At 40.5% G+C, this 13463-nt stretch overlaps 1 protein-coding gene across 1 annotated transcript in view; it reads right to left on the bottom strand.

The window, feature by feature from the left end:
• The window catches only part of LOC141132135 (solute carrier family 23 member 1-like), a 420625-nt gene extending 407929 nt beyond the window's left edge, over positions 1-12696 (bottom strand). Inside the window, exons 1-2 of the mRNA XM_073620201.1 lie at positions 12631-12696; positions 2921-3070 (exon numbers count right to left, since the gene is read on the bottom strand). Coding sequence (XP_073476302.1) covers positions 2921-3070; positions 12631-12696 — 216 coding nt within the window. The remainder of the gene's footprint in view (positions 1-2920; positions 3071-12630) is intronic.
• Between the last annotated feature and the right edge of the window lie 767 nt (positions 12697-13463).

Raw genomic sequence — 13463 nt, 5'->3', positions numbered from 1 at the left:
AAACTTACAGGAGAAAAAAAAGTACTTTTTATTGAAAAAGATTTTTTTTTTTTACAATTTACAAGACTAAAACAAACAAAATATTCCCACTAGATGAAGAAGAAAAAAAAACATGTTTTTAAACTAACTCTAAAATGAACCTTACAGGAGAGAAAAAGTTGTTTGTAAATGGAATTAGGGGTGATAAAGGGGCATAGCCTTTTAAAAATACAATACAAGGATTGAAGGGTGTCTAAGTTATGTAAGGATAGGAATTCTCCAGGAGATCTGTCTGTCTATGGACAGCCTTTTGGTTTCCATACATGGAAAAATGATTTCCTAGTGAAGACAGGCAGCAGAAATTAGCCGCATGACAGATTTTTCAAATAAATTGGGAAATGTGTGTGAGGCAGCGTATGTTTGAGACGTAGGAAGAAATCTTTATTGCCTCTTAGGTTTGCCTTAAATAGTCTGATCTTCATCCAAGCACTGTATTGGGCTTGTACCATTTATGGCTGCCCTTCAGGTTCTTTGCCAATTTCTCTGAGTCCAAACATCAGATTTGCAGTGTAAGGGATACCGAATGCATGCACCGAGCAGGGGCATACCGAATGCATGCACAGAGTAGGGGCAGTGATGATAAGATCAGTGTAGCTGTACTTAGGAAACTGAAATCAGACCGTGTATGATTAAAGTCAGATTTATTAAGAGTGATACAAAACCTATCCAACAGTAAAACACATCCAAAAGTGAAGATATACATGAACCAAGTGACAAAATTCCTAACACGCAACCTACAGTAACTATAATACAGTATATACAGTACAAAATGGGAAACACAGATAAACGGGATTAGACAGGAACTGGAGATGGCTAGGGAAGCAGAGGCGTTGCTAGGGGGGTGCGGGGGGTGCGGTCTGCACCCGGGTGACACCCTCCCAACGGTGAGGAAAGCCCTGGTATTTTTTTTTTCAGCTGACCCGTTCACCCCGCAGCCCGCTGGGCTGGAACAACGTACCTCCAGCGCTGCGGCCGCGCCTGGTGTGTCACTGTGTGAGTGTGTCCTCCTTCTTCCTCCTCCCTACCCTACTGAGCCAGCGAGCCTCAGCCTGTCACATCTCACACTGCACTGCAGACATGATGATGATGTCACTACACACACTACTAGAATCTCCGCCCGGACGGCATGGCAGCTGCACGCTGTGAAGCTGCCCTCCTCTCCAGACTCCAGCTGCCGCTCGGCGCCCAGTTTCGGAACAGGTGTGGGGGGGTGTTCTGGTGTCCACCACCGGCCCGAGCCCAGAGTGAGGTGTGTGTGTGTGTGGGGGTGGGGGTTGTGTCCTGGTGTCCACCGCCGGCCCGAGCCCAGGGTGAGGTGTGTGTGTGTGTGGTGTGCGGGGGGGTGACACCATGTTATACCCAGGGCTTTTTTTCAGTGGGAACGCGGGGGAACGCAGTTCCGGCACCTCCAGCACTGACTATATCTAATGGCAAGGGGTGCTGGGGTGTCCTGGAGGGTCTACTGATGCTGGCTGCTGGGGAATCTATTGTTGCTGGAAGGGATCTGTTTTTGTGTGGTGGCCTATTGTTGCTGGGGAGGTCTATTGTTGCTGGTGGGGGATCTATTGTTGCTGGGGGGGGGGTATGTTGCTGGGGGGTCAACTGCTGCTGGAAGGGATCTACTGTTAATGGAGGGGTCTATTGTTTCTGGCTGCTGGAGAGTCTATTGATGCTGGCCGCTGGGAGATCTGGTCTTGCTGCCGGGGTGATATTTTGTTGCACGGGTCCTATGTTGCTGGGGGGGCCTACTGTTGCTGGGGGGGTATATTGCTGCTGGCTGCAGGGAATCTATTGTACTGCTTTTCTTGTTATTACCAATTTCCATACAAATTACTAGCATAGCATGACATAATCATACTTGGCTTTGTATTCTCTGAATGAGACAGTGCTGGGAGGTGGGTAGGGTGTGGAACCAAGAGATTTTGCTCGGAGGTGGGTAGGGGCAGAGACAAGAAGTGACTCAGAAGGTGGGAGTTCCAGCACCTATTCTCTGAGAAAAAAAGCCCTGGTTATACCGCACCAGGTGACACCACTGTAGGGAAGGAGTCCAAAACTGGGACCAGGAAGGGTAGCAGATATGAAGTAGCAGGGCACAAGATGCATGTGCTGAAACAGAATTACAGCAGAAGTCAGGACCAAGGTCATCATAATTCCCAATTGATTTGGAGGGACTGGCCCTGATTTTGGAACAATGTCCCTCTTTCCTCCTCATTTGTCTCTCATTTTGGTCTGATCTATATAGTATATCATATATTGTATATAAAATGCACTTTTTGCCTTTCAAAAAGTGTTTCCTTTCATCCAATTTCTAAATTGCTGCATTGGTAAATGTCAAAAGCCAATATAAAGGAATAGTAATGGTTAAAAAAAAAGAACTTATTTACTGATCCTTTTTTTTGTATATTTCTCCTTTAAGAGGCCATGGTAGGGGTGTGTCCTATGCCTACATACTTTTGCTAATAGGTGTCTCTCTCTTCCATCTCAAAAAGTTGGGAAGTATGATGACCAGGTATAAAGCATGCATGCAAAACACAGAGCTAATGATAGAAGTTAGGGAAAGAGTTATATACCTTCTCAGCAGCCAGCATCAGATGGAGATTGATTACTGGGATCAGCTGGCTACTGGGAGACACCTGCTGGTGGCCACAGGAACTACATCCTTCAGTTCTGGGAGCCACAGTGGCACCAGCAGGTGATCCAGGTCCTGATGTACAGCAAAGTACAAAGAATTTTTGATTCATCAGTAAATGAGCTTTTTGAAGGGGTGGAATCACCAAAAAAGCCAGTGAAGTTCAGAAACATCTTCAACATTTTTCTTTGTTCACAAAACTAACAATCATTCAGAAGAGTTCTCACCCACTTTCAATGTAGATGTACCAACCTGAAGTGCCAGCAGTATACACAGATACCAAGGTGGTCTATCATTGATGGCATAAATTAATTCTGTAGATGGTGTGTTGTAGGATTCTGCATTCACGTCTGTTATATTCTGAGCATTTCCTACAAGCTCTTTATCATATAGCCTCTGTCTCTATAAAGAAAGAATGTAAATGGTTTTAATTTTAATTATAAAACAATGACAATACTTATGTTTGATTACTTGGTGATTATTTTACTAGAACCCTGGTTTTCAAATATTTATACAAATCAACATTTTCAGGATGCTTTAATTCATAAAATGATAATTGCATTATTTTAGACATTTAGCTTTGGACACTTTGAAAAGGCCCGAACAAAGCATTGTTAATAACCGATGACGAGCTTTTCTAAACTTCTGTGAATTTCTTCTTTTTTTTTTATCACTATGTGCTTTCAAGTTCTCAAGGTCTGGGGCAAATATCAACCTTCAGTAGTACACATACAGTATGTAATGGTGAATATTGAATTCAATTTTAACATAAACAATACATATACAACGTATATTGCTGGAATTTGAATATGTAGTCTTCAATAACTGATACAAGGTATTTCCTGAAACTTAAATAATGCTATCTAATGCCCAGAAACAGTAGATTTGTATCTATGACGTGTTTTTCTCAAAAGACGGAGTGGTCAAGTGCTGCCATCTACTGCATATTGCAATTGCTGCATTTTGACTGAAAACTTTATTTCAGATGTTTTGGAGTAAAAAAGAACGAGAACACCACCAGAGAAGGGAGTCTGTTTAAAAACTCAAAATTTATAGAACTTGGATAGAAGTTGTTTTTTTAATACTTTTCAGTCTATGGTATTATCTAAAGAATGTATAAAAATACTAAAGCATCGATGGAGTGGCATTTAAAATTACTGAAAGCATGCTGTATGCTCGATTATGTCACAACATTTGAATCCTAAAAATCTAATAAAGTACCCTCTTGGATAAAATACAGTATTTCATGGATAAGGAAAATCACTATAAAGATGACTATTCACCTGAAACCCCTCCACCAGTTTCATACGCTCCCTGTCCCTTTATTAACCTTTGCACTTAAGGCAGTTGTAAAGGGTATTTTTTGTAATCAAATATTAAACATTTTATACTTAGCTGCTCTATGCAATGGTATTGCACAGAGCAGCCCAGAACCTCCTCTTCTGGGATCCCCTGTCAGCACTCTTAGCTACTCCTTTTTTCTGTGTGCCACCATAAGAAGCCATTTCCTATGGTGGCACACCTGCAGCCTCACTCTAGAGCCAGGCTGTGTGCGTCAATTGACACACATACCTTGGTATGGCCCAGTCCTCCACTCCCTCTTCACAGGATTTGATTGACAGCAGCAGGAGTCAATAGCTCCCACTGCTGTCTCTGAGCGTGTGAAGAAAGAGAGAGAGAGACTAGTGCCACAGTAGGTGGGCATGGCGCTGGATTAAGGTTGTACTCTGGCAAGTATAAAGGGAGGGGGCAATATAGCTAGTAGGACATTTTTTTATCTTAATGCAGGGAATCCATTGAGGAAAAAATGTCTAGCATTTAGAACAACTTTAACTCTTTCCAAAACCATGTAATAATATTTATCTGGTCCAACAAGAAAGCTGGAATCACGTTGCTGTTCACCAGTGAACTTTCAGGCACTCCCTTGTCTCCCATCGCAATCAAGACCTCAAACCATGAGTCCCTTGATGTGCCAAACCTAAACCATCTGGGATTCTACCAAATATTCCAGCACAGCACTTACCCCTGCTTTGCTTCTAGGAAACCCACTATACCCACCTGGTTTGGAATCCCACTGGTGCCTTCCACTTGTGGACATCTAACAATTTCTATTACGTAAACTGCTTCATTATTGATAACTCCGTTTATCCTTGGGTGGAGATACGAGTTGAATATTAAATACCTTACACAGGAAATTTCCGATATATGCAAATTAAACATTGGGTCTCTTAAGAATGATCTTACTACCCAATTATCCACTTTTGAATACATTTGTTACATCACACCTCTTTCTCCTAAGGAATTCACCTTTATATATTTCTCAACTTAATCTCTTGCCCACACATATAGCTCATTTAATTTCCAAATGGGAAGTTGATCTTGAAATCACCTATGCCTCGCCAGAGATACTACTGCCAAAACATGGAAAAAGAAATTAATACATTTTACGGACATCTGGCAGCACATAGACCTGTTTTTCATCAACGAGACCACCAGAATATTTTTTTATTTATTCAAATTAGTTTGGAACCCATGGTTTCAGTGTGCCCATCCATCACTTTCATCATAAAGCCTTACCTCTCTATAGCCTTCTCAATTTAGGAGATATTTGGGAGACTCTGAAGCCTCCTCCCCCCACCCTGATTCTTCTACCCCCTTTTTACCCATTTACCATTTACAGGTACATCCCTAACCCCTTTCACTACCACTTCCCCCTTACTTTTGCAATATAATACTCTATGTTTCCCTCCTTTACCCATTACTTTATGACAGAAATGTCATTAGAGACCATGCTTACTAGGTAAAACTCTCCCCCCCCCCCCTCTCCTCTCACGCACACAGACACACAGAACTGTTTACTTTGTAGTCTCCCTATTGGAAGAGATTGAGAGCCAATCATCAGGGAACAGCAGTAAAGAACTGTGGAATATGAAGTCCCAGCACAAGGCAGCCTGAATGACTGTGTGAAGGAGCAGGACTGCAAATCCCAGGCTGCACTGCAGAGAGTCAAGAGGATTGTGGGAGAGGCTAAAAAAGCACAAGGCGGACCAGGCCGAGAGGCCCTCTTACCTGGATCTCATCGGGAGAGCAACCCTCTGTTGCTGTGTGAGGGGATTGCCTACCAAGGGGCACACAGTTTGCAGCTCCAGCCCAGAGGAACAGAACCCTGCATGCTTTCAGAAGGATGCTCCACAGCAGTGCGTAATGTCACAGAATCGGCCAATTCAACGGGTCAGAGACTGAAAGCCATTGCGACACATCTGCAGCCAGGAGAATTGGTTGATCGCTCTTTGGAGGACTGCTGAATGCGTACAGGATTGGTGAGGGGGCTTTGCCCAGGAATCTTATTGCCTTCCATAAAACACCACACCTGAATACTGTGCACAGACACCTGTTATCTGCATCATGTAGAGGAGTGCTATATCACAGCACCAGCTATTTTACAGTCCTTCTCATTACCCTGTTACATTGCGGGACCCTTGTCCACAGAGCTCCTACATGCCAGTGAAGAGAACAAACGCAAAGCTTTGCTCATAGAACATTATTGTTGTTGCTCTTAAAGGGCATATGCCACTGGTGTTTGTATTACTTCATTGTGTGTATATTGGAGGTACTATAGGCCGGCCTGGGGTTCCCCTTTAGCCATAGTATTCTACATCAATAGCTTGTTTGGGGAGTCCATTTATTCTGTGTACATTGTTATTATTCTTTTATTGTTGCATAGTGTTATTGACTGTTTTTAAACTTTTCTCTGGTCCAAGTAAACTTGAGAGAGCAGAACTGAGTTTATGTGTTATTACTGGGTTATTCCATGAATCACATTGGTAGGTGTGCCAGAGGGGCTGGGACAGTTCTTTGGGTTTGAGAGGCAGAGCAACGGATTGAACAAACAAAAGCAGCTCCTTCAGGGGTATCGCTACCCCTATTATTTTTGTAACTTTGCTGAAACCTAATAAAATGTATTGGAAGTGAAAACATACTGTATATTTCTCATTATACTCTTTTGTTGTTTTTTTTATAGGAGAGAGCTTCCAGAGCTATAACTGTGTGCAGCCCTCTGTCTCTTTAATCCCCATCTCAAAAGATTATTCCTCTAATAATTCAGAATGCTGATTGCTTTCATAGTATCAAATGCAAGTTCCCAAAATACATTCATATAATACAAATGTTTTTGTTAAATGGTATTGCTACCTGCATGAATCACTGTGTAGGTAGGCAACGCTGAGTCCCTGTGATTTTAGGTCCCATATGAGTCACACAATCAGCAATGGTTATTGTTATGCCCCTAGCTACCACCAAGGTGACCTTTTCTTTAATATTACTTCCTCTACTGCTTTGAAAACCTGATTCCAGCAATATATATCTTACATCTGCTTTTCCTGTTTTGGATGCTGGATAATTCTTCAATGGAATTGTCAATTGACAAAGATACGGGGAACACTAAAAACAACAACCAGAGGACTATGTCAGTTGCTGATATAAATTAAGCAGGGGTGCCCATATTATCATAGCTCTCAGCTGTCCCTAATTTCGAAGGACTATCCCTGATTTGGAACAATGTCCCTCTGTCTCTCTTTTCTCCTCATTTGACCCTCATTTTGGTCTGATCTATAAAGCCGTATATAAAATGCAATATTTATCTTTTAAAAAGTGTTTCCCAGTGCATCCAATTTCTAAATGGTTGCATTTGTAAATTTCAAAAGCCAGTATAAAGGAATAGCAGTGGTAAAAAAAGCAGTTGTGAGTTTAACAAAACTTTTTTTGTGTGTACATTTTCCTTTAAGGGGGCATGGCAGAGGGTGTGTCCTATGCCTACATTCTTTTGGGAATAGGTGTCCCTCGTTCTCATCTCAAAAAGTTGGGAGGTATGTATTACTATTCAACATGCTCAGTCCTGGAGGTCTAAAAGGATAAGGAGGTCTATCAGTATTCCATTAGTGCTTATAGGAAGTTAAATCAGATGTACTATGACAATGTAAAAGAAGCTGAAGCTTTTGGCATGCCTCACAAATTTCTGAATTGGGAAAGACGGGTACCATTTGATACACAGTAGGTTTTCGATGGATATACAGTGGGGCAAAAAAGTATTTAGTCAGCCACCAATTGTGCAAGTTCTCCCACTTAAAAAGATGAGAGAGGCCTGTTATTGTCATCATAGGTATACCTCAACTATGAGAGACAAAATGTGGAAACAAATCCAGACAATCACATTGTCAGATTTTTGAAAGAATTTATTTGCAAATTATGGTGGAAAATAAGTATTTGGTCACCTACAAACAAGCAAGATTTCTGGCTCTCACAGACCTGTATCTTCTTCTTTAAGAGGCTCCTCTGTCCTCCACTCATTACCTGTATTAATGGCACCTGTTTGAACTTGTTATCTGTATAAAAGACACCTGTCCACAACCTCAAACAGCCACACTCCAAACTCCACTATGGTGAAGACCAAAGAGCTGTCACAGGACACCAGAAACAAAACTGTAGACCTGCACCAGGCTGGGAAGACTGAATCTGCAATAGGCAAGCAGCTTGGTGTGAAGAAATCAACTGTGGGAGCATTAATTAGAAAATGGAAGACATACAAGACCACTGATAACCTCCCTCTATCTGGGGCTCCACACAAGATCTCACCCCGTGGGGTCAAAATGATAACAAGAACGGTGAGCAAAAATCCCAGAACCACACGGGGGGACCTAGTGAATGACCTGCAGAGAGCTGGGACCAACGTTACAAAGGCTACCATCAGTAACACACTACACCGCCAGGGACTCAGATCCTGCAGTGCCAGACGTGTCCCCCTGCTTAAGCCAGTACATGTCCGGGCCCGTCTGAGGATTGCTAGAGAGCATTTGGATATTCCAGAAGAGCATTGAGAGAATGTGTCATATGGTCAGATGAAACCAAAGTAGAACTGTTTGGTAGAAACACAACTCGTTGTGTTTGTAGGAGAGAGAATGCTGAGTTGCAACCAAAGAACACCATACCTACTGTGAAGCATGGGGGTGGCAACATCAAGCTTTGGGGCTGTTTCTCTGCAAAGGGAACAGGACGACTGATCCGTGTACATGAAATAATGAATGGGGCCATGTATCGTGAGATTTTGAGTGCAAACCTCCTCCCATCAGCAAGGGCATTGAAGATGAAACGTGGCTGGGTCTTTCAGCATGACAATGATCCCAAACACACTGCCCGTGCAATGAAGGAGTGGCTTCGTAAGAAGCATTTCAAGGTCCTGGAGTGGCCTAGCCAGTCTCCAGATCTCAACCCCATAGAAAACCTTTGGAGGGAGTTGAAAGTCCGTGTTGCCCAGCGACAGCCCCAAAACATCACTGCTCTAGAGGAGATCTGCATGGAGGAATGGGCCAACATACCAGCAACAGTGTGTGACAACCTTATGAAGTCTTACAGAAAATGTTTGACCTCTGTCATTGCCAACAAAGGATATATAACAAAGTATTGAGATGAACTTTTGATATTGACCAAATACCTATTTTCCACCATAATTTGCAAATAAATTCTTTCAAAAATCAGACAATGTGATTGTCTGGATTTGTTTCCACATTTTGTCTCTCATAGTTGAGTTATACTTATGATGACAATTACAGGCCTCTCTCATCTTTTTAAGTGGGAGAACTTGCACAATTGGTGGCTGACTAAATACTTTTTTGCCCCACTGTACACCTGACACACCCACCAGTTACATAGACCATGAAGAATTCATTTGCAAAATTATTATTGATGCAACGTTTATTGTTAACTGTCTTGTCTCACCATTATTTCCTTTATATTAGTTTTTTTAAACAACTGATGCAATAATTCAGACGTTTGAAGACCAAAATAGAGGGCCAACTAAGAAGGAAATAAAGACAAAAGAATTTGGTGGTAAAAGAGGGACAGTTTCTCCATATGAAGGGCAGTTAGGAGCTATTTTGTGTTGTAATGAATGGTGAGATATGAAAAAGGGAAAATAGGAAACTGCATTTGTATGTAAATCAGTTGTAGTGACTTTGTGAGTTCCTGATTAGGATTCTGGACAGCGTGTATATAAAACAACATTTATACAGTACGTGACACAAGAGAGCCAGTTCCTTGCCTATCATTGATTATAAATAATTTCATATGCAAGACTTCAAGTGTATTTGTATGGTAAATCCTATATTAGCTGATGTTTTAACTGTTCAGTACCAATAACAAGTATAATCCTGGTTGTTCCTGTTCTGTATCATATATTTTCCTTCAGCCTCAAGATGTCGCCATTGCAGTTGCAATAGATTAGTTCAAATCTCTTGCTTTACTTATGATTATTTAATCCTTTCACCACAATCTGACAGATCTCATCTGTGAACACTTATAGAAGCCATGATTTTTTCTAACAGACGCTATACATTTTTTGTAGATAAGCTAGAAAATGATGGTTCTCATTGCATAGGCACTGGTATGTAAAGAAATGATTTACATGGCTCTGCACAATAGCATTCATTGAGGTATAAAACAGGGGCGGCCCGCCAATTAAAGCACACGGGCGCCGCCCCCCCATCCATCGTTACCTCCCCTATCCATGCGTTCGGCGCTTTTCCGGACACCGGTGGATGGATTCCAATGTGGAGGGGCTTCTTTTTTAAAGCACTGATTATAACCAGAATTCACAGAGCCTGCCTTCTGAACCACAGAGGTGTCCCAAGGAAGAGTTTCAGGAGGCGGAATCAGTACAGGAATCATTGCTTGCGAGCAGCAAGGTACCATGGGATATATAATAGTTAAAGATGAAAAGGAAACAGTAAAGGAGAATCTGCACAGCATGCAGAAAATATAGGAATTGTGGAAAGAAATGGGCTGTAGACAGGCAGCAATCACAACATAAAAGGACATTTTTCAATAAGCCTATATTCAATGTCATAAATAATTATTGTTTGTATTGCAATTACAATGCTGATGTTAAAAAATGAAAGCGCATGCAATGACCATAGATCTTCTTTAAATCCTTAAATTTATAGGCACGCTAAATCTGATAACACACTTAGCAAATTTCTAGACGGTTCCCAAAGAACTGGCTCAAATTCGAGTCATGGGTGGCCATGTCGGCATCCTACCACCCCCCATCCTTCTATCTGAAGATTGAAGGAGCAGGATGGACACTTATCAGATGAAGAGTGGCTGTATCCAATTAGATGTAGTCATTGTTCAGGTATTCTTACAACTGATGGAGCCAGTTCTCAGAATACAATAGCCAGCAGGGGAAATTACTCCATCCAAACTATTCAAAATGGATGGGGAAGCCACAGGGCATACAGTATATGGCCAGTTTAAGTTTGTCTGCTTTGTTAAACTTGACATTAAAACAAGGCTTTAAGATTTGCTCATTGCTACTAAGAATTGGGTAAAATTCACAGCCATACTGTTTACAACATTAGGCTGTGTATGTTTAGGTCATCCTAACACAAAGCTATGTTCTGTTTTGTTACCCTAGAAGCATTATATCCAATATTCACCATTATCTGTTCTGATTTGACTTGGGGTTTGCTAAGGCTAGGCATAAATAAACTGCTATATAAGTATTTGACCTTTCTCTAAACCATTAAAATATATTACATACTAATGCCCCGTACACACGGTCGGACTTTGTTCGGACATTCCGACAACAAAATCCTAGGATTTTTTCCGACGGATGTTGGCTCAAACTTGTCTTGCATACACACGGTCACATAAAGTTGTCGGAAAATCCGATCGTTTTAAACGCGGTGACGTAAAACATGTACGTCGGGACAATAAACGGGGCAGTGGCCAATAGCTTTCATCTCTTTATTTATTCTGAGCATGCGTGGCACTTTGTCCGTCGGATTTGTGTACACATGATCGGAATTTCCGACAACGGATTTTGTTGTCGGAAAATTTTATCTCCTGCTCTCCAACTTTGTGTGTCGGAAAATCCGATGGAAAATGTCCGATGGAGCCCACACACGGTCGGAATTTCCGACAACACGCTCCGATCGGACATTTTCCATCGGAAAATCCGACCGTGTGTACGGGGCATAAGACTGCAAAAAAGACAAATGTGTGATCCATGCTAGTGATCTGATTTTGGCAAATGACTTGAACTGTAAAGGATTCTTTAAAAGTCGTGTTTTTGACATTTATTCACACAATGTCAAAGACCTCAACATTCAGATGATGAAATTTTTTCTAGGATGCCAGATAATTAGCAAATGCTTTCATGAATTCTTGCCTTTCAGACACGATCCCATGAATTTAAAAAATTATGTAAATAGAAATGAATAGAATAATGTATAGCATATGTGTAGTTCAGGGGAATATGCCAACTATGGCCAAATAACCAAAAGTGGAACTGGATTTTCTAAAAGTCTTTTGTAAATTCGGGTTTACAGATGCATTTTATGTTTTGCAGTAGTATGCAATATTTAATGCAAATAAAAAAAATAATAACAATAATAATACCAGGGAAATACATTTTTTTTCATTAAGAAAAACATATTTTTAGACACATCTGTCAGTAACAATTATTGACATTTTATCCTATTAAATATTAAGTGATGCAGGCCTAGATAAAAATGTATGTATAGTAGCACAACTTTAAATAAAATGTCTTAAAGTGCAATTTACACAGGTCCACAGCAAATGCAAAAAAAAAACTCACCAAAAAAAAGTTATTTTAAGTAAAAGGAAAGAAATGAATCTAATGTAAAATATGCAGCTATAGATACAACTTTTAAGTGTAAATTTTATATGTAGAGTAAAAATGAGAAATTAATACTAAAATACACACCTTATAAGTGGAGTAAAAATTAGAAATTTATGCTGATCTCTGATTGAAATTAATTATAAATATAATTTTTTCTCTCAACATTGAAACAATTATTGAATGAACCCATAGGAATCCGCTTATGAGTAGCATTTCATCTTATAAAATCAAACAAATTAATTCTAAACATGTAATACTGTCTTACCTCAGCCATCAGAGTCTCATCCCTCATTTCAATACGCTCTGTTTTATTTTTGTCAAGGGAAGTCATTTTGTAGACACTGTGTGCTACAATAAACAACTAACAGTTGTCTCTAAAGTACAGCTTCCATGTCCAGTGCAAGACCAAAAAAAAAAAGATTTGGAAGACTTCTAAACACCTTAATTATTTACAGCAATCTCTACGTCTTTTTATGCATGACTTGCATGCAAGTCAATTAATTGCTCAGTTTTTTTTTACCTCTGAAAGCAGGATTAATCATTTTACTGAAAGAGATATTATGTCTGTTCTATATCTATATATCGACCACAAGTTTGATCACTAATGAAATACTAATGCCTTTTCTATATCTATGTGATGACTACAAGTACCATCACTAACGCAAATCTAAGGACCGTTTCACACCAGAAACACGGTGCACATTCCTGTGTGATTGCTTTGCATTCCCCTGCAATGCAAAAATTGCACCAGATTGCCAAAAAAGTAATTCATTACTTTTTAAAAATGCTCCACACTGCCAGTCCCATTTAATCAGATGACAAAGCCAGTGGGTTTGGAATGCAATGTGGGAAACGCTCATGGAACGTGCCTTTCCCACATCATGTTCTGGGGTGAACCAGCCCTAAAAGTTTTTGTAATACGCCATACTCGTAATAATCCATAGCGTGTAGACATGTTAGGGAAGAGACATGATTTGATAACTTACACAAGAGAGGATAAACTTGATGAATGTGTATTTTTTGGCCTAGTTTGTAACTACTGTACATATGTATGGAACAAAGCTACTACCTGTATGCCTAGGTGTACATTTGTCACAA

This window comes from Aquarana catesbeiana, linkage group LG03 (genome assembly GCF_042186555.1).
Source record: "Aquarana catesbeiana isolate 2022-GZ linkage group LG03, ASM4218655v1, whole genome shotgun sequence".
Taxonomy (NCBI): domain Eukaryota; kingdom Metazoa; phylum Chordata; class Amphibia; order Anura; family Ranidae; genus Aquarana; species Aquarana catesbeiana.
The sequence above is the reverse complement of the archived record's forward strand: the minus strand, read 5'-3'. Positions and strand labels throughout refer to the sequence as shown.